Consider the following 20,467-nt stretch of genomic DNA (forward strand, 5'->3'; position numbering starts at 1 on the left):
ATCATGGTTCACGGACGCCTCAGCTACTTAGTGAGGCCCTTCGTAACATAGTGAGACCCTGTTTCAAAATAAAGAACAAAAAAATAGGGCTGAGGGTGTAGCTTGGAGGTTGAATGCCCCTGGGTTCTATGCCCAGACCTGGAAAAAAAAAAAAAAAAAACAACCCACCCCCCCACCCCCACATAGAAAACAAGCTTTCATTGTGAGCCATTTTAAAAGGGAAGTAAAATTGCTCATCCAAAGCAATACGCTTGGGAGAAAGCCCCGCAAAGCAAGAGAGGATAAAAGTCAAATCGGAAATTACTAAATTAGCTTACAGTCATATTAAATCTAGAAAACTAGTTTTTGGAAGGATACCATCAGATTTTAACTGGAGTAGATTTGGTCTGTTTTAAGAAAAATAGCAAGTAGCTGGGCATGCTGGCACACACCTGTAATCCCAGTACTTGGGAGGCTGAGACAGTAGGGTCGTAGGTTCAAGACAAGCCTCAGCAATTTAGGGAGACTTTTAGTAATCTAGGAAGACCGGTTCCAAAATAAACAAAAAATAGGGCTAGAGGTATAGCTTGGAGGTAGAATACCCCAAGTACTGGGAAGGTTTAGTCCCCAGTACCACAAAAGGGGTAAGATGTGTGGATAGCAAAGCCAGTGGGCAGAGTCTGTGTTAAGGACTTTGGTTTTTTATTTTAATTTGCTGAAGTCTTGACAGACGGTTTGCTCTGCTGAGCGGTTGACTTTTCAGTACAGGCCAGTGCAGTCAGAAGGCAATATAGCCAGCAGGTATCTCTTAAGCATTAATTATTTTCTTCCTCGAAAGATCTTTATTTTATCTTTGGACATGGGATATAAAATATCTTACTGTTTGATAGCTTAATTTTTTACCTTAACATAGAATGAATATGGAGGGTTTCCCTGATTGTATTTTTTTTTTCTGTGGGTAAAAATAAGAAGTTCTGCTGTGGGAGAGTGTCTCATTATGTTCTACCTCGGTTTTGATTTTAAGTGGGTGTCATTTTTCTGTTGCTTGATTTGGGAAGATTTTTGCATCCTCTTGGAGGCTCCATCCCTGAGAAGTCGAGTGTGCATTCTCTGCTGATGTGCGCGTCTCAGTGTGTGCTTACCTCCCTGCGGCGCTTGTCCAGTGCCCTTTCTAGAACATGTGGCCAGCGCAGAGCTGTTGATTATACAGGCCTCAGTGATCCGAATTCCTCTGCCTAATAAATTCTCCTTAGCGAGAGTTATATAGTTTTATGTTTTGAAAAACTCATAAACATATTTTATGTTCTGAAAAACTCATGTTTGCTTAAGTGTTTTTTCAAAGATAGGTTTCTGGAATTGATTACTACTGGCTTTTCATTAATTTGGAAATTTCGGAAATGTAAAGGTAATTTTACCATGTATGTTGTTGGAGTTTTGAAGCAGATAATAATACAAGAATGATCAGACTGTTTAGTGTGGTTTAGACTCATTCTGGTTTTTTATTTTAAAGAGACAGCTCTGCTATAAAATTTTTGATCTCTAAAGAAATACATCACAGCCCAGTGTGGCGGCACACAACTGTACTCTCAGTGCATGGGAAGCTAAGACAAGAGGACTGCAAGTTGTAGGCCAGCCTCAGCAATTTAACTAGGCCCTCAGCAGCTTAGTGAGACTGTGCTTCCAAATAAAAGATAAAATAGGGCTAGAGGTGTAGCTTGTAGACACACACCCACCCCATTGGCAAAAGTAGAGAGATCAATGAATAAATAATATATTGATTAGCTAGTTTTTTCAAAGCATTATGTTGTCTGCTATGCAGGACATTTTTCTTTGATTTCTGTACTAATATCAAATATTTTCAGAATCTTGCTTCCCTAATACATTATCTGTATGAGTTTATTATATGGAATTTAAGGTTTATTTGGGGTCTTATGATTGCTTTTTAGACCTGAGAAGAGTAGGGTGGTGTATTTTGATGTCTGATAGATGCTGAAGTCCTCAGAGTCACAATAAGTTTGGAAACCACAGTTGTAACTATAGGAGAAAGTTTGTCAGTTTGTTCCTACTAGTGACATCTTCTGTTTGTGCAGCTGTTGATTGTAGCAGCTTCTCTCTCTCTCAAAACAAAAGATCATTTCAGTGTTTGTGAGTTTTATTGTTGAACTCTGCACTTAGAATTGCACTTAGAATAGAAATCACTACAGACTTTAAAAATATATGCTGTGTATGTGTACAGACATTAGTTATAAATTATGTATGGTGCCTTTCTAACAATGGATTGCCTAAGTTTATAAAATTCTTTTTTATAATATACTATATCCTATAGAAATAAGTATAGTATATTTATAGAATATTCTATAAAATAAGTTTTGAGTTCTAATGAATACCACAGAGTAAGAATTATTAACTTATTAATGTTTGAGGGTGTTTTTGTCTTGGGTTAAAATCAAGAAACCAACTTCAGTTTACAAGTGTTATTACTGAAACTACTCCAGATTTGGCTAATAGTACAAAGGTGGGTAGAAACGGCATTGAGTTAATACTGCTCTGCAGTTCAGATAACTGTCTCCTCCCTCTCCCCCTTCCATTTTTTTACAAGCATTTCTGCATATTTGCAGTGAACTACTTAGCTAACTGAAGTTTTTTAAACAAAGGTTTTTAATTTAACTCTACTACCTTATAATTTCATGAAATGTACAGAAAGACCATATTTTAGACAATTCAAATGAATATAAATATCCTTCAGAACTGTTTAATTATTTCTTTCCCTGAATAAAATTACTTAAAAACTTTTTTTTTTTTCCTGAAAAGCTGGATTTTTTACTACAAGCTTTAGTTTTAGACGCTGAGGTATGACTTCCTTGCACTCCTGATTGTTTTAACAGCTTTGGTTACATAAGAAATTTCATTTAAATGTAGCAGATAACCTTTGATAGGTTTTTCTGTTTTATCAACTGCCTTGTCTGAATAACTTCACCATTATTTAGTTATTTTAAATTGGCATGGCTCTTCCTTTTGGGGTTTGTGAATACTAAGATCTAATTCCTGTAGCAAAGAGTGAGTCTTGTGTAAAGTTGTGAGACTATTGTTGTTTGTTCCTTTGGCACTAATGCAGTCTACCTTATCTTCCAAGAATGTCAAGCTTTCAGCTGAGGTAGAGCCGTTTATTCCCCAGAAGAAGAGTCCTGACACCTTCATGATCCCTATGGCTCTCCCAAGTGACAGCGGAAATGTTTCTGGTGTTGAGCCAACTCCAATTCCCAGCTATCTGATTACTTGCTATCCATTCGTTCAGGAGAACCAGTCCAATAGGTAATTTATTATTTTCTTTAATTTTTTTTTAGTGTGTGTGTGTGTGTGTGTGTGTTTTCAGGGGGAGATAGAGAGATAGAACTTGGCAAAGCACATTTAATCTTTGTAACTTTTAAACATCATTTCATGTTTATTTTTTAAGAGAAGTAAATAAAACCAAATGGTGTAGAAATTTGAAAATTGTTAACATGAATTATTTTTCTCATTCTTTCTAAAAGGAAATGGACATTTGGAGGAGATGTCACCTTTTGTGTCATTGAAATTTATTTGAAATAAATAGACCCAAAGGGGAAAATGAAATACCTAGAAACTTTTTTTTTTAAAGAAAGCTAATCTCATAATTGTCAGGACAGTCTCTGGCAAAATGCCAAGGAATAGTCGTTAACTCTGAAGCTTTCATGGTTAGTTGGTATGTATTGCCACACTGATTTTAGTCTGAATTTCACATTGTGCTGTAGTCAGAGAGCGACTTAGTTTGTAATTCAGAAAATACGTGATACAGTGGTCAGATTGTAGCTTGGGGTTAGTCATGACAGCCTTGCTGACCCTTCTAAGATAGCAGCAGGCCTTGCATTCGTGTAGTTCATTTTATTGCTGTATAGAAGGACTTTGAGCCTATTAAAGTTACGTAACACATAGGAAATTGTACTTCTCCAACACTGGGGTAATGGATGAGGCAGCTGGTGGTTCTAGCTCTCTCCAACTCTCCCTGAGGACTTGGGCAAAAAGTATTTCTATGCGTCTGTTGCCCATGTGGCCCACTATGTATATTTCTACATGTCTATAACTTTTTGTGGTACAGAAGTATACTAATTCACATTCTTTGAGAAATTCTGGATGTATAATATATGAGGCCACTAAACTTCCTTCTCAAATATTAAACGTTCAAGTCTTAAGGGTTGGACAAACGGTAGAAACCAAGGTATCATTATCAGTTGAAGTTAGCCTTCTCTTAAAAATCGTTAACCTGTTGGATAATGTGGAAAATGATTTGTAAACTAATAATACTGTTTTTCTCTTTGGCAGTGGTTAAGTGTACAGTATGATAAATTTAACTTGTTTTTTGCCTTATCAAGTAATCTTTGAGAATTCATGATTGACCAGCCAGCAAATTATTTTTAAGCATTTTTAGAGTTAACAGTAGTGAACATTTTTTCATTTTGCTTTGTCATGGCAGTAGTGAGGAAAAGCTCCAAGCTTCAAATTCCTGCTCCCAAGGACCCTGCATTCATCAGCAGCCATTTTTACCTGGGAGGCTCGCTGTTGGGACAGGATGAATTCTTGCTGGCCTTTCTGGGAATTACACTAACAGTGCTGAGATGGCAGTGGCGGGCCTGTGTTTTTCCCTTGGATCTGGAGCCTGCTTCCCTTGCCAAGCAGAGAAGCCAGGAAGAGCTCGACTTGGGCAAGTGGTTAGGGGATGTGCGAGAAGAGTGAGGTTCTAGAGCGGAGTCCAAGAGTGGGAGGTGGAGGAAAGCAAGTGGAAGCTTCTCCGGACATGATCGCCTTGCTCTGCTCTTTGCCGAGGGCCGGCACAGCTGTTAATATAGGAGAGGAACTTTGGACTGCCTTTGTTTGCAGTGAGCTGCTGGGTGTTTAACTTTCAGGCAGAAATATCTCGGAGAGGCTAAGGTCACAGTCACAAGTGATAATAGTTTGTGGAGCACCATAAAACTATCAGCCTGGATTCCTTTATACTGACTTTAAATTGCTATTATAGGTTTATGATGATTTCTAATTGTAGCAAATTAGTTTTAAATGTACGTTAATTTTGTTCCCTTTCCCAGAATTATGATGAAACCGCTGTTCTGTACTGTTTTCTCTTTTATTAAAGAAGAGATAAAGGATTTTGCTTATAGCATTATTTCTGCACGTGTCAATAGACTTGTTCTCAATTTGTTTGCAGGCAGTTTCCTCTATATAACAGTGACACACGATGGCAGCAGCCGGCTCCCAGCCCTCCTGGACCATACCTGGCCTACCCCATCATATCTGCTCAGCCAGCCGTCTCCACAGAGTACGCCTATTACCAGTTGATGCCGGCACCCTGCGCACAAGTTATGGGGTTCTATCATCCTTTCCCTACACCTTACTCCAACACCTTTCAGGCTGCAAATACCGTAAATTCTATAACCACCGAATGCACCGAGCGTCCAAATCAGCTCGGGCAGGTCTTCCCGTTGTCCAGTCATCGCAGCAGGAACGGTAACAGGGGACCAGTGGTACCAAAGGTAAGTGACTGTTTCTATTTAAATTTGATATTTGTGCTGTTAATATGAGTATAAGTAATTTGTTATACTTGTATGGATTGTCCTTTAATGCTGAATTTACTACAAAACATTTCATTCACTAATAAAATACAAAGTCAAAGATTTGTAATTTAGGCCAGGCGTGGTGGCACACGCTTGTAATCCCCGCACTTGGGAGGCTGAGACAGGAGGATCGCACAGGTTCGAAGCCAGCCTCAGCTACTTAGTGATGTTCTCAGCAACTTAGTGAGGCCCTGATTCCAAATAAAATATAAAATAGGTCTGGTCTGGAAGTATAGCCCAGAGGTAGAAAGCCCCAGGGTTCCACCCCCAGTACCACCACCAAAAAAAAAAAAAAGATTTGTAATTTAAAATGTTATTTTTCCTATAATAATTATTGTTTCTTCCTCTTGATTGATAATATAATCCTACAGAGGATTTGTATGTAAACATAATGCAGTTATTTCCAAATTATTTTAATTTAGTGACAAAAATTATGTGGCACTGACATTAATAACTGGGTCTTGTGCAAATAGTTTTGAGATCTTGTATAAATAGTCTTGAATGGCTAATGTATTGCAAGATATTTTGGTCTTCAGAAATCAGCAGAGGCGTGAAAAGTGCATTTGTGATTCATTAGATCCCTTCCACTTCATTGTTTCTTTGTGAATCTTTAGTGGTAATAGCGCATTGTTATTTAAAAGGTGCTTTACTGTTAGAGAAACAAAGGGTCTCCTAGGGCTGAAGGAAATGTACGATAAATATATGAAATCACTTTTATTCAGGACCATCCATTTGACCAAATTAAAAAAAAAAAAGATGAAGGTCTTGAAATGACAGGAGAAGTAAGGGAGTTCTCAGCAGCTCCCCAGGGAGGCTTCGAGCATCAGTTGATGTGAATGAACGCCTGTTTCTGCCCATCGCTTGAGCTGTAGGAACCCATCTCATGACCGGGTCATCAAGGAGCTGCTGCTTTCCTGCGATCCCGCGAGGCTAGCTACTTCAGTGAAGCATCTTGGCTGCTTCCTGGCATGATTTTTACAAACTAAGAAACAAGCAGCAGAAGTTACTTTGAAAAGCCTTTTGTTCATGGAAACAGTTTAGGTCAGGGAAAATCCTTCTGAGGCCATTTAAGAATAAGAAGAAATAAATATTGAAAATACAATAGTAGTATATAATTTCCAGATGTTGAAAGAACATGATTTCTAAGAATGAATTCCCACAAGTTCAGTTGAGGAGTTTAAGTTAAAGAAGTTAAATTTAGAGTTCTATTGTACGGATTGTTGATAAACCATGAATACTCATTTAAGATGTGAAGAAAGGGCTGCACATGGTGGTGCACGCTTGTAATCCCCGCGCTTGGGAGGTTGAGACAGGAGGATCGCACAGGTTTGAAGCCAGCCTCAGCTACTTAGTGAGGCTCTCAGCAACTTAGTGAGACTCTGTTTCCAAATAAAATATAAAATAGGTCTGGGAGTATAGCCCGGAGGTAGAAAAACCCCTGGGTTCTACCCCCAGTACCCCCCCCACACACACACAAAGATATAAAGAAAGGGATCAGCTTTTTTTCTTTTCTTTTCTTTTCTTTTCTTTTCTTTTCTTTTCTTTTCTTTTCTTTTTTTTTTTTTTTGGTGGTACTGGGGTTCCTGGAAGCCCTTCTACCTCTGGGTGACACTCCCAGACCTATTTCTTTTTATATCTTTATTTGGAAACAGTCTCTTAATCCAGCATGGCTGGCTTCGAACCTGCACGATCCTCCTGTCTCCGCCTCCCAAGCGCGGGGATTATAAGTGTGCACCACCACCCCTGGTTTAAGGGATCAACTTTTTAATGTTTTCTTTTTGAACTCTAAAGTAGATTTATTTTTCTTTTTGTAAATCCCTGCTGTTGTGAAACTAAAGTTTAGCTGTGGAATGAGTTACCACACTGTTTGTTTGTTTATTTATTTATTTGCGGTACTGGGGATGGAATCCAGGGGCCTTCTTCAAGCTAAACCCCCAGCCCTATTTTATTTTTTTTCGTCGTTGTTCTTTATTTTGAAACAGAGTCTAGTTGCTGAGGGCTTCACTAAGTAGTTGAGGCTGGCCGCAAACCGCAGTCCTCCTGTCTCAGCCTTCTGAATGCTGGGATAAAAAGAGAGCACCACCATGCCCGGCTTACCCTTTTAAATAAAAATATATAGCCCTTTATACTTTATTTATTAATTATTGATTGAGAACATTAAAAATGAAAGTAACAACCAAAATGAATTTCTATTAATCATGGTAGTGCTAATGGTAACCTTAAAAAGAGAATATAAGTGTGTTTATAATACATCATTTGGTCTGTTATGCTTTGCTGCAGATAATTTCACAAAACCCTAATACAGTAGTAACTTAATCCGCCGGATTGAGAGCCACTAATTTGTCACATACACTTAGCTGTGTTTTGTAATGGATGTGCATTTTATAATGTTTAGTACATTGAATAGGTTCTTTTGTTTGTTTTTAATCAGCAACAGCTATTACAACAGCACATAAAAAGCAAAAGGCCACTGGTGAAAAATGTAGCTACTCAGAAAGAAACGAATGCAGCGGGTCCTGATAATCGGTCCAAAATCGTGCTTCTCGTAGACGCTTCCCAGCAAACCGGTACGGCAAGGCTCCTCCACGTGTGTCACCGACTGCTGTCTGTCTGCATGCATGGACTTTGTTAGGATACATTCCTTTTCAGGATTCTAGACGTTCGTTCTTCCATTTGACCTGCCACTTTGTGAACATGACCTTAGTATTCTTTCAGCTTGCTAGTTGACACACACTTTTGAGAAGGGTCTAAACTCTTTCCTTTTGCTCTTGAAGTAGTAGAACAGTTAAAAGGTGGAATTTTGCAGATACTATAGAAATTTGGGGGACTTATTTTAGTAGAAATAAAAAAAAATTTTGTATGTGGTACTAGGGATTGAACCCATGGGTGTTCTACATCTGAGATACACCCCCAGTGTTATATTATTATTTTGTTTTGAAACAGTATCTTACTAGGTTGTTGAGAGTCTCACTACATTGCTGAGGCTGTTTTCAAATCTGCGATTCTCCTTGTCTGAGCCTTAAATCCAAATGTTACATGTTTTTTATAACTAGATTAAGGCCCTTTATCGGAGATCCTGACATTCTGTAACATCAGGATGGCGGGGTTTCTGTGCAGATTTTGGTTCATAAATCTGAACCAAACCTATGAAAGATTCTTACAAGTCTGTCAAAAAAGAAAATATTTATTTATTGACACTGGGGATTTAACCCACAGGCAGTCTGCCTGCAAGCTGTACCCTCAGCCCTATTTTATTTTTATTTTGAAACAGGATCTCTCTAGGTTGATGAGAATTTTACTGCTTTCTGAGGTTGTCCATGAACCTGTGATCCTCCTGTCACAGCCTCCTAAGTACAGGGATACCAGGCATGCACCACCATGCCTGGCTTAAAAGTTGACGTTTTAAACTAGATACTTACTTTAAAAGATCTGTAAAGGATTGTGTAAAAAAAAAAAAAAAAAGCTTTATCCTAATAATAGATAAGAATTAATATCCTCACAATAGCCCATCTATTTTCCAGTTTATGTCATGAAATTCCAGGTTGTGTCTCTGATCTCAGCCTATTGTTTGAACAGTAGATATGTATCTCCACCATTGTCACTGACATTGGCTAAAAAAAGGTTCTTGTTCATGATCCAAGACTAAAAATTAGAGCTGCTCAAGGCACAGTAGCTTTTTAATCTCTCTTGTGGCCTCTACTAAAGTAAGAAATGAGTAGGTAGCTTAGACTTTTTTTTATATAGGCTCTACTTTCCTGTTGGATACCTTTTCAGATATCCTTTTACAATTGTTCAGATCCCTTAGGGGCAGAGAGAGGACCTGGGCATCAGTTAAGAACCAGTGCTGTTGATAGTGCAGTTGAGTGGTCCGCGGGACTTGCAGGAGTGAGGTCAGCTGGCAGTGCTTGGCCATGGAGAGGCTCCCTAGATAAGACACTCCAAAGTTCTGTTTCAGTCACTTCTACTGAAAGTGACCCACTGCTACATCCTTTCAACCCTTGGAGGCTCTTAAAAAACAATTGCCCTTCTTTACTTTGTCATTAAGTCACCACGAACACATCCTTTTGAATTATAACAGTTGGAAAATGAAAAGGTGAAGGCATAATATGAGTAGAGTTTATATATCCTACCAGCTTTTTAATTCTTTAGTCTATTTTAAATTTCTGAGGTTTAGTTGGTATCAATAAGAGAACTAAGTATTATATTTGATAGGAATGTCTATATTTGTAACAGATTTTTACTTTCGAATATAATCTTATATTACCTAGAAAGAGTTTAATCACACAGGTACATATAATATACAAAAGCATTTCATTATGCCACCAACAAACAAAACTTAGAGTTATAATTCACAGATATAACTATAATAGTTACATTTTTAATGGCAACAAAAATATGTAGTTTCTGGGAATAGATGTGTGAAACATATATACAGAAAACTATAAGACTATTGTGGAAACTTAAGAAAAGCCTAAATCTCTTTTTGTGCATTAAGGATTTGATATTGCAAATATCATTTTCCCCAAAGTTAGTCTGTAGATTTAGTGCAGTCATAATAAAAATTCCACTAGGAATTTTTTTGCGTGTGGTACTGAGAACCTCTGAGCCACCCCCCAGCCCTATTACTTTGAAACAGGGTCTCATTAAGTTTCTGAGGTTAGCTACAAACCTGTATGTTCTCCTCCCGTCTCAGCCTCCCAAGTACTGGGAGTGCAAGTATGTGCCACCGTGCCTGAATCTCATTAAGAATTTTTGGGAAATTTGACTAATTCTAAAATAAGGGAGCAGAGGTCTGAGATGACCCAAGACCTCCCTGAAAAATCAGAACTTTTCCTCAAGATATTAAGACTTACATAGTCATTTTAATACCTGTAGACTTGTATTTTTAGAGCAATATACAGGAATTAAAAAATGAATCCAGAAACACCACTCCGCATATTGTGGAAATGTATATGGAAGGTGATAATGAGAGATATCTCATTTATATCCCACTGATATGTATTTGGGATGGATTAGGCCTTAGGAGAGAAGGGCAGTAGTTGAAGAAAATATAGGCACGTATCTTTATCACTGCAGGGAGGGACAGTGTAAGCCACATTTCCCCCCCCCCCCCCCCTATTTCTGAGCTACATTTCCAGCACAGTTTCATTTGTTATTTTGAAACAAGATTCACTAGGGTGCTGGGGAGCTTTCTCAGTCGCTGAGACGGCCCTGAACTGCAGTCCCGACTCAGCCTCCCAAGTACTGGGATTATAGGCATGCACTGTCACACCTGGCTCACAAATTTGTAAAAGGTTTTTATAACAAAGGATTTGTTTGAGATATTTATTTCATGTGAATCTATATGAAAACGATCCTACACTGCCTTTAGGACATGGTTCCAGGGGGCTAAAACAGTTTGGAAGAACTGTAGAATCTTTTCTTTTTGACTCTGTTATGATGCTGTTGTGATTGTATCCAAGAAGAACCTCTTTGAAAGAGAAGGGGCTGTTTGATTGAAATACACATGATTGCAGTACACCTAAAACATGGACGCCTGAGTGTTCAGTGGCCGTGAACACTACAGGACATTCACTCATGAGATTACATGGAGCCATTGTGCAGGACAGGTATGAAGTTGTCATAAGACATGACACTCAGCAAAGCTGCAGCTCCAGATTACATCAGTGCTATATAAAAAACTTGTATGGGTAGAGGTGCAAAAGAAAATTTGGGACACTATTGTAAGAGTTTTTGTTTGTTTAATGTCTTCGCTGTGATTACTGTATAAAACAGACAACTCAGTAAAAATGGGCAGAAGTCAAGTAAAAATTAAAATTAACAAGAATTTCACAAAAAGGGGACTATTGGTGGCTAAAAGCATCAAAATGCTTATCTTTATTATAAAGTTGCAAAATGCAAATTAAAACTCATAGCAAGCTACCTTTTTATATTCAACAGATTGGCAAAAATTATAGTTTAGCCGGGCGTGGTGGTGCACGCTCCTAATCCCAGCATTCGGGAGACTGAGACGGGAGGATCGTGGTTCATGGACAGCCTCAGCTACTTAGTGAGGCCCTCCGCAACTTAGTGAGACCCTGTTTCAAAATAAAGACTAAAAAATAGGGTAGGGGGTGTAGCTCGGAGGTTGAATGCCTCTGGGTTTCATCCTCAGACTTGCCCCCCCCAAAAAAAAAATTATAATCTAGGAGATAGTCTCAAGTATTTGGTGAATACGTGGGTCAGCAGGGATATTTATATTCTGCTATTGCAGTGTAAATTGTTTCAGCCACTTTTGAAAATGATTTAGCATTATCAAGTACAATTGAATTTGTGCCTACATAGTATTTACCTTAGAGAAAATGTCACAGGCAAATGTGTACATTTGTGTATCCATGTCAGAACTTAGTACCGGGTATATTTGTTATAGCAAAGCCTCAAAGCAACCAAAGCCTCTCATTAGTGATAGGAAGGATAGATACATGATGGGAGATTCCTGTGAAGGCATTCTGGAGTTCAGGGACAGCAATGAATTAGAGCCACGTGCATTAGAATCTGCAGACCAGTGCTGTGGTCGGGAGGGCCAAGGCAGAGGAGAACGTGAGCAGTTTGAGAGTGTCAGTAGTGGTGTTCGTGACGCTGAGGATGGGACCCAGCGCATTCGACCTCCAGCTGCACCCAGCCCTTTTCCTTGTTTGTTTTTTTCTTGAGGCAGTCTCCTTAAGTTGCTGAGACTGTTGCTGCTTTGGGGAGGCTGTCCCCAAACAAACCTGCAGTCCTCTTGTCTCATCCTCCCAAATGCTGGACTACAGGTGTGTGCCATCACGCCTGGCCAACTTTTTATGATAAAGTTAGCAACTGCAAAATGACACGACGTTTGTTTTAGGAATGCAGAGTCCATGGAGACTAAGGGAAAGCAAGGGCATGGCAGGCAGCGCTGAGGACGGCGGCGGCGTCTGGGGAAGGGAGAGGGCCGGCTCGCAGTGGGCTGCAGGGTTGCACCTTCTCTAAACAGCTGAAGACACACATTTGACTCTTTTTGTAATGATATGTTATATGCCACCTTATCAGAAACAACTTACTTTTTAATGATTTTTTAAAAAAGTGTTATTTCTCTACTTCCAAAGTTTGTCATTTAAAAAAAATTTTTTCTACAGCCTTAGAGATAATTTGCTGATTTGTTAATTGGCCACCACGCAGAGTTTCCACACCTTTCTTGCTGTGTAGATTTCCCTTCAGATATTGCCAATAAGTCCCTCTCGGAGAGCACGGCCACAATGCTGTGGAAGTCGAAAGGCAGGAGGAGAAGAGCGTCCCACCCCACGGCGGAGTCTTCCAGCGAGCAGGGGGCCAGCGAAGCGGACATCGACAGCGACAGCGGCTACTGCAGCCCCAAGCACAGCAGCCAGCCTGCCGCGGGGGCGCTCAGAGGCGCTGCCCCCGGGCCCAGCAGTGTAAGTGCCGCGCAGCCCCGGGCCGGTGCTGCCTTGTGTCCTCTGCCTCCACTGCGGTGCGGATTCCATTACTAAGGCTCACAGTCCTCAACATTGCCTTACTTACTAGTAATAGGAAGGCAGAGCGGCATTCTAAATTACAATGAGTAAACTTTAGGTGCAATTCTGAAACATATTGCAAAGTAGATTATCATTCTTAAGTAAAAATTATTCTCTTTCTTTTTTAGCATGTGGAGTCATCTGCGTGTGCAGGTACCTGTTTTCTTTATATTGTTTTTGCTGTACTTTCTTCTTTGTCAGGGTTGAAGTTTTCCTTTCTAGCATAAAGCTTGCTGGTGTTAAAAACAACAGAAGCCTCGAAATCTCCCGGAGTTTCAGGTTAATTTGAAAATACAGTTTTGTTTAACAAATTGAGAAGTGCCAGCTAGGGGTATTCTGCCAGATAACTTTTGTATTATTAAGAATTGAAACACCACTTGAAGTTTGTAGAAAAATTTTCACTATTAAATTTATAATGATTGAATGTTAGTACTCGAAGTTAGTAGGCAACTTAAATTTTGGCCTTTTTTCTTACATAAGCAAATCATATCTTTAAATATCTTTGACTGTTTGTTACAGGTGGTGTAAATTGGTCCAATGTAACCTGCCAGGCAACTCAGAAAAAACCTTGGATGGAAAAAAATCAGACATTTTCTAGAGGTGGAAGGCAAACTGAACAAAGAAATAATTCACAGGTAATTTGAATGAGCTTGGGGAAATTTGATTGTGAGATGAACTCAGTTTGTAATGATAATGGTACAGTGGTTATGAAGAACAGTCTCCCTGATGTTTGGAGATGTGTATTAAGTTATTATGTTATCTATAACTTTAAAATGGCATAGCCAATAAAACTTCCTTAAATAATGAAACAAAACAGTAAAATGTTGAAAGAAGGTATTAAATGTGTGAGTATATCATTTTTCTCCTTTTCTGTATAGTTGAATATTTCATAATTTAAAAAAAAGATTCTAATACTGCTTCAACTGCCATGCGTTTTTCCTGTCTCTATAAAAGTGTTCAGAGCACTTGATGTCTTCAGGATTGATTCTTCGAGCGTAAGGGCAGTAGGCTCTGTCCACATGTTTTTATTTAAATGGTCCGTGCCTCGGCGTTGGTGGCGGCGGTGCTATGGTGATGGCTGCCTCCTGCCATAGTGTGAGAGATACCGCCCTCCACACGGGGTGTGGGCAGCGCCGAGAGTCTTAAGCCACAGGGCTACGCTGCCATCACTTTCAGAGTAGGCTAGAAACTGCCATGGCTTGCAGTGGTCGGCTGTGAGGGCAGAGGGTTGTTTATTGGCCATTTTTTTTTTATTCTTAATTTTATTTTATTTTATTTTATTTTTTTTTAAACAATTTTTTTTATTGAACATAAATAGTATACATTTACACTATATTGTCGTGCGCAGTGACGACTCTTACACGATCTTCCTCAAGCAGTTTTATTACCCCAGGTTCTTGTACAGTTCCCGTAAAACTTCTTCCCGTAGATCTTCTCCCGTCCATCTCTCCCCCCAGAAATCTTCCCCTTATATAGAGCCCAACAGCCAATCAGCAGACTGTTCACGTGCACAACTCATGGCAACAGCCAGTCCATTGGCTGTTGCCCTATGGCATGCGGTGTTCCCGTGTATCTCATGCTCTTGTCGTCACTTCCTGAAAGCTGTTTACCACCTAAGTGCTCTGGGGAAATTCCGCTCAGCGCCATCTTAGCTCTCGGACTTATTGGCTGATGGGCGGGGCCCGTCACACTATATTTGGTGCCCTCTCCCCCCCCGCCCCCGTTTTCTCTCCCCCCCCCCCACCAATGGTTGGCCAGGTTAACCATGTCTTATTCATAATTTTACACATGTTCAGGTGAAGATGCTCCTTAATCAAGATCGGCCTTTCTCCTCTCCTATCTTTCCATTAAAACTTAGCTAGTATTTCCCCTCTAATATCTGGGGTCCTACTGGTATCCTTTGTGTTTTCTAGTTTGGGCATATTAGAGGAAACATGTGTATCTTCTCCTTCTGTGCTTGGCTGATCTCACTGAACATGATGCTTTCCAGGGCTTCCCATCTTCTTGCAAATGATATAATTTTGTTCTTCTTTATGGCTGAATAGAATTCCATTGTGTGTATTTCCCACAGTTTTGCTATCCATTCATCTGTTGATGGTGATCTGGGTTGGATCCATATTTTGGCTATTATAAATTGTGCTGCTATGAACATAGGTATGCATATGTTGCTGTATTTCTCTGAATTCAACCCTTTTGGAAAGATACCCAGGAGTGGTATAGCTGGATCATATGGTGGATCTATTCCCACCTTTCTTAGGAATCTCCACACAGATCTCCATAGTGGCTGAACTAGTTTGCACTCCCACCAACAGTGTAAAAGAGTTCCTCTTTCCCCACATCCTCGCCAGCATTTGTTGTTGTTTGATTTCTTTATGCTTGCTACTCTGACTGGGGTTAGATGGAATCTCAGTGTAGTTTTGATTTGCATCTCCCTGATGGCCAGTGATGAAGAACATCTTTTCATGTATCTATTAGCCCTTTGTATCTCTTCTTTTGTGAAGTGTCTATTTAGTTCATTTGCCCATTTCTTTATTGGGTTGTTTGTTTTGTTGGTGTAGAGCCTTTTGAGCTCTTTGTATACTCTGGATATTAGCCCCCTATCAGAATGGTGGCTGGTAAAGATCCTTTCCCATTCTGTAGGCTTCCTCTTTAGGTTATTGATAGTTTCCTTTGATGAGAAGAAACTTTTTAGTTTAATGTTATCCCACTTGTTTATTCTTGCTTTAATTTCCTGAGCTTTGGAGGTTTTGTTGAGAAAGTTACTGCCTGTGCCAATATGTTGTAGTGTTGAACCTATGTTCTCCTCTACTAACTTCACCGTCTCAGGTCTAATTTCTAAGTCTTTGATCCATCTTGAGTTGATTCCTGTGTTAGGTGAGATATAGGGGTTTAGATTCATCTTTTTACAAGTGGTTAGCCAGTTCTCCCAGCACCACTTGTTGAAAAGGCTGTCTTTTCTCCAGCGTATGTGTTTGGCCCCTTTGTCAAAGATTAATTGACTAAAGATGTGTGGGTTTGTTTCTGTATCTTCTATTCTAATCCACTGGTTAGTATATCTGTTTTTGTGCCAGTACCATGCTGTTTTTACTACTATTGCTCTATAGTATAGTTTGAAGTCTGGGATTGTAATGCCTCCTGCGTGTTTCTTGTTATTGAGAATTGCTTTGGCTATTCTAGGTCTTTTCTTTCTCCATATGAAGTTCATGATTGATTTTTCTAGGTCTCTGAAGAATGTCACTGGTATTTTAATGGGAATTGCATTGAACCTATAGATCAGTTTTGGCAGAATGGCCATTTTGATGATATTTATTCTGCCTATCCATGAGCACGGGAGATCTTTCCATCTTCCAAGGTCTTCTTCTATTTCTTTCTTTAATGTTTTATAGTTTTTGTTGTAGAGGTCTTTTACATCTTGGGTTAGGTTTATTCCTAGGTATTTTATTGGTTTTGAGGTTATAGTGAATGGAATTGTTGTTTTTGTTTCCTTCATTGTGGATTCGTTGTTGGCATAAAGAAAGGCCACTGATTTCTTTAGGTTGATTTTGTAACCTGCGACTTTGCCGAATTTGTCGATCAGCTCCAGAAGTCTTTTGGTTGAGTTCTTTGGGTCTTCCAGATAAAGGATCATGTCATCTGCGAATAAGTATAATTTCACTTCCTCTCTTCCTATGTGGATTCCTTTGATTTCCTTCTCTTGTCTGATTGCTGCAGCAAGAGTCTCAAGGACTATATTGAAAAGGAGAGGTGAAAGTGGGCATCCTTGTCTTGTTCCTGACTGTAGCGGAAATTCTTGCAGTTTTTCCCCATTCAATATAATGTTGGCTTTGGGTTTGCAGTATATTGCCTTGATGATGTTGAAGTACTTTCCTTCTATCCCAATTTTTTGCGGTGTTTTTAACATAAATGGGTGTTGGATTTTGTCGAATGCTTTTTCAGCATCTATTGCTATGATGATGTGGTTTTTGTTCTTGGTTCTATTTATGTGGTGAATAACATGTATTGATTTGCGTATGTTGAACCAGCCTTGTTTTTCTGGGATGAAACCGACTTGGTCGTGATGAATTATTCTCTTGATATAGTTTTGAATGCGTATAGCTAGTATTTTGTTTAGAATTTTTGCATCTATGTTCATTAAGGATATTGGTCTGTAGTTTTCCTTTCTTGAGGTATCTTTATTTGGTTTGGGGATTAATGTGATACTGGCCTCATAGAAGGAATTTGGAAGAGTTCCATCTCTTTCAATTTCCCGGAATGTGTTATGAAGTATTGGTATTAGTTGTTCACTGAAGGTTTTGTAGAATTCAGCTGGGAACCCATCTGGGCCTGGGCTTTTCTTTGGTGGAAGAATTTTTATTGCCGTTTCTATTTCTTTGGTTGTTATTGGTTGGTTTAGGCTTGCTATGTCCTCTTGGTTGAGTGTAGGAAGGTTAACTGTGTTTAGAAATCTGTCAATTTCATCCAGGTTTTCAAATCTATTGGAGTATAAATTTTTAAAGTAGTTTCTGATAATATTTTGAATTTCTTCACTATCAGTGGTGATATCTCCTTTTTCATTTCTAATTTTGGTAATTTGAGTTGATTCTCTTTTTCTTTTGGTTAGGTTGGCCAGGGGTTTATCAATTCTATTAATCTTTTCAAAGAACCAACTTTTTGTTTTATTGATTCTTTGAATTGTTTTTTTGTTCTCTATTTCATTTATTTCTGCTCTAATTTTGATGATTTCTCGTCTTCTGCTGGCTTTGGGAATGGATTGTTGCAGAATTTCTAGATCCTTGAGTTGTGTCATTAGGTTTTTTACTTGGTGTTTCTCCATCCTTTTTATGTGGGCACTCAATGCGATAAACTTTCCTCTTAGTACTGCCTTCATGGTGTCCCATAGGTTTTGGTAGGTTGTGTCTCTGTTTTCGTTTGTTTCCATAAATTTCTTTATTTCTTCCCTAATTTCTGCTCTTACCCATTCGTCATTTAGTAGTGTATCATTCATTCTCCATGAATTTGAATACTTTCTTTCGAGTTTCCTGTTGTTGATTTCTACTTTTATTCCATTGTGGTCTGAAAAGATGCATGGGATTATATTACATTTTTTGAATTTGCTGGTATTTTCTTTGTGTCCCAGGATGTGATCTATTTTGGAGAAGGTTCCATGGGCTGCTGAGAAGAAAGTGTATTCTGTAGTTCCTGGTTGAAATACTCTGAAAACGTCTATTAGGTCCATTTGGTTTATGGTTTCCTTTAGTTCTAAAGCATCTTTACTCATCTTTTGCCTCGAAGATCGATCCAGTGGTGTGAGAGGCGTATTAAAGTCTCCCAGAATTATTGTATTTGGGTCTACTTGGGATCTTATGTCCAGAAGGGTTTGTTTTACAAATGTGGTTGCACCCACATTTGGGGCATAAATATTTACTATCATTATATCTTCTTGGTGTATTGTTCCTTTTAATAAAAGGAAGTGCCCTGATTTGTCTCTTTTGATGTGTTTTATTTTAAAGTCTGTTTTGTTGGATATCAGGGTTGCTACCCCTGCTCTTTTTCGGTCACTGGTGGCATGGTATATCTTTTTCCATCCTTTCACCTTCAGCCTGTGAATGTCTTTGGCTGTGAGGTGAGTTTCTTGCAGACAGCATATGTTTGGATTATGTTTCCTAATCCACATTGCCAGTCTATGTCTTTTGATTGGTGAGTTAAGTCCTTTGACATTAAGTGATATTATTGAAATATGCTTTTTGTTTTCTGCCATTTTGTGTTCTGTCTACTCTTGGGTGTTGTGATCTTTCTTCTTTACTTAAATGGCCCACTTATTAACTTCCTCTCTTCTCTGATTCTGGAGTCTGCTTCTTTTTTCTTCCTTATGATTTATTTCTTTAAGAATTTTCTCTAGTGTTGGCTTTGAATTCATGAATTTTTTGAGATTCTGTTTATCCTGAAAGACTTTGACTTCCCCATTGATCTTGAATAGTAGTTTTGCTGGATAGATTAGTTTGGGCTGGAAGTTATTTTCTTCCAGGGTCTGAATCACGTCGTACCAGTCTCTCCTAGCATTCCTGACCTGGGTTGTATAGTCTGGGGTGATTCTTATTGTTTTGCCTCTATATGTCACCTGTCCTTTTGTTCTCACTGCTTTTAAGATTCCTTCCTTGGCCTCTATGCTGGTCAATTTGGTTATTATGTGGCGTGGAGTGGTTTTTCTTTGGTCCTGTCTCAGTGGAGTTCTGTATGCCTCCTGTACTTGAAGATTCAAGTCTCTTTCCATATTTGGAAAATTCTCTGAGATTATTTCCTTGAAGATATTACATATGCCCTTGGTCTGTACCTCTATCCCTTCCTCAATGCCTATTATCCGTAAATTAGGGCGCTTCATATTATCCCATAATTGCTGGATGTTTAGGTTTTGTTGCTGTAAAGATTTCTGTATATCGCTGACTGTGTTTTCGGTTTGGGATGTACTGTCTTCTAATATTGATATTCTGTTTTCCATTTCATCTAATCTTCCAGAGTTTCTTTCTATTGCTGTCTTCATTTCACTTATTGCCTCTTTCATTTCATTCCAGACCTCTTTCTGATTCTTTTTTAGTGTTTCTATTTCACCTTTAACCTCCTCTATACTTGTTTTAAAACCTTTCATCATATTGAACAACAAGATTCTGAACTCCCCTTCTTGCATTTCTAGTAGGTCAGTATTCGTGATTTCTGCTGTCTCTTCATAACTCCTGGTTCTCATATTTATAGTGTTCTCTGTCCTGTTTTTCTGATTTCTACCCATCGTTCGTGAGTAATGTGTTTAGTCAAATCTTAATATTAGGAGTTTAGGGGTATCGGCAAGTCAGCAGAGCCTTTCCAGCGTTGAGGGTGGGTGATGTGTAAGGAGCTGGGGTGATTGGTAAAGGGGTCAGATTAGGTAGAGGATATGTTAGGTTGAGAAAGACTTTAAGTATGATAAGGTAATAACTTGCTAGGAATGAGAGAGAGTTAACTACTAGGACTCTTGTTGTTAGTAGAGTAGTTATGAATATAAGAAATACTTTGAGTTGTAAACCATGAAGTGTATTATGGGGAAAAGTTTTGGGGGAGAAAAGTATGTAGGTTAGTGTGGGAAGGTTTGTAAATAGGGATGCTGGTAGGAGCAGACAGACATAAAAAAAAAAAAAAAGAATCCCCACAAGATACCAAGACTATTATGTAATCCAAGAAAAAGGAAGGTAAACCAATCAAAGGAGGAGAATGAAAGAAAAGGAAGGAAAGAGGAAGAAAGAGGAAAAAGGAAGAGGAATAAAATAAAAGGAACTAGCAGCCGTGTGAAATAAAAAAATAAGGCAAACTATCCAATGTATATAT

The 20,467-nt window shown here is 38.9% G+C and overlaps 1 protein-coding gene across 1 annotated transcript in view; it reads left to right on the plus strand.

The window, feature by feature from the left end:
• Positions 1 to 3,088: 3,088 nt before the first annotated feature.
• The window catches only part of SECISBP2L (SECIS binding protein 2 like), a gene marked incomplete at both ends in the record, with an annotated part of 54,186 nt that continues 36,807 nt past the window's right edge, over positions 3,089 to 20,467 (plus strand). The window contains 6 exons of the mRNA XM_080707020.1: positions 3,089 to 3,291; positions 5,198 to 5,522; positions 8,035 to 8,170; positions 12,810 to 13,036; positions 13,264 to 13,288; positions 13,655 to 13,770. Coding sequence (XP_080563146.1) covers positions 3,089 to 3,291; positions 5,198 to 5,522; positions 8,035 to 8,170; positions 12,810 to 13,036; positions 13,264 to 13,288; positions 13,655 to 13,770 — 1,032 coding nt within the window. The remainder of the gene's footprint in view (positions 3,292 to 5,197; positions 5,523 to 8,034; positions 8,171 to 12,809; positions 13,037 to 13,263; positions 13,289 to 13,654; positions 13,771 to 20,467) is intronic.

Source organism: Muscardinus avellanarius (assembly GCF_963383645.1).
Source record: "Muscardinus avellanarius genome assembly, chromosome: 12".
Taxonomy (NCBI): Eukaryota; Metazoa; Chordata; class Mammalia; order Rodentia; family Gliridae; genus Muscardinus; species Muscardinus avellanarius.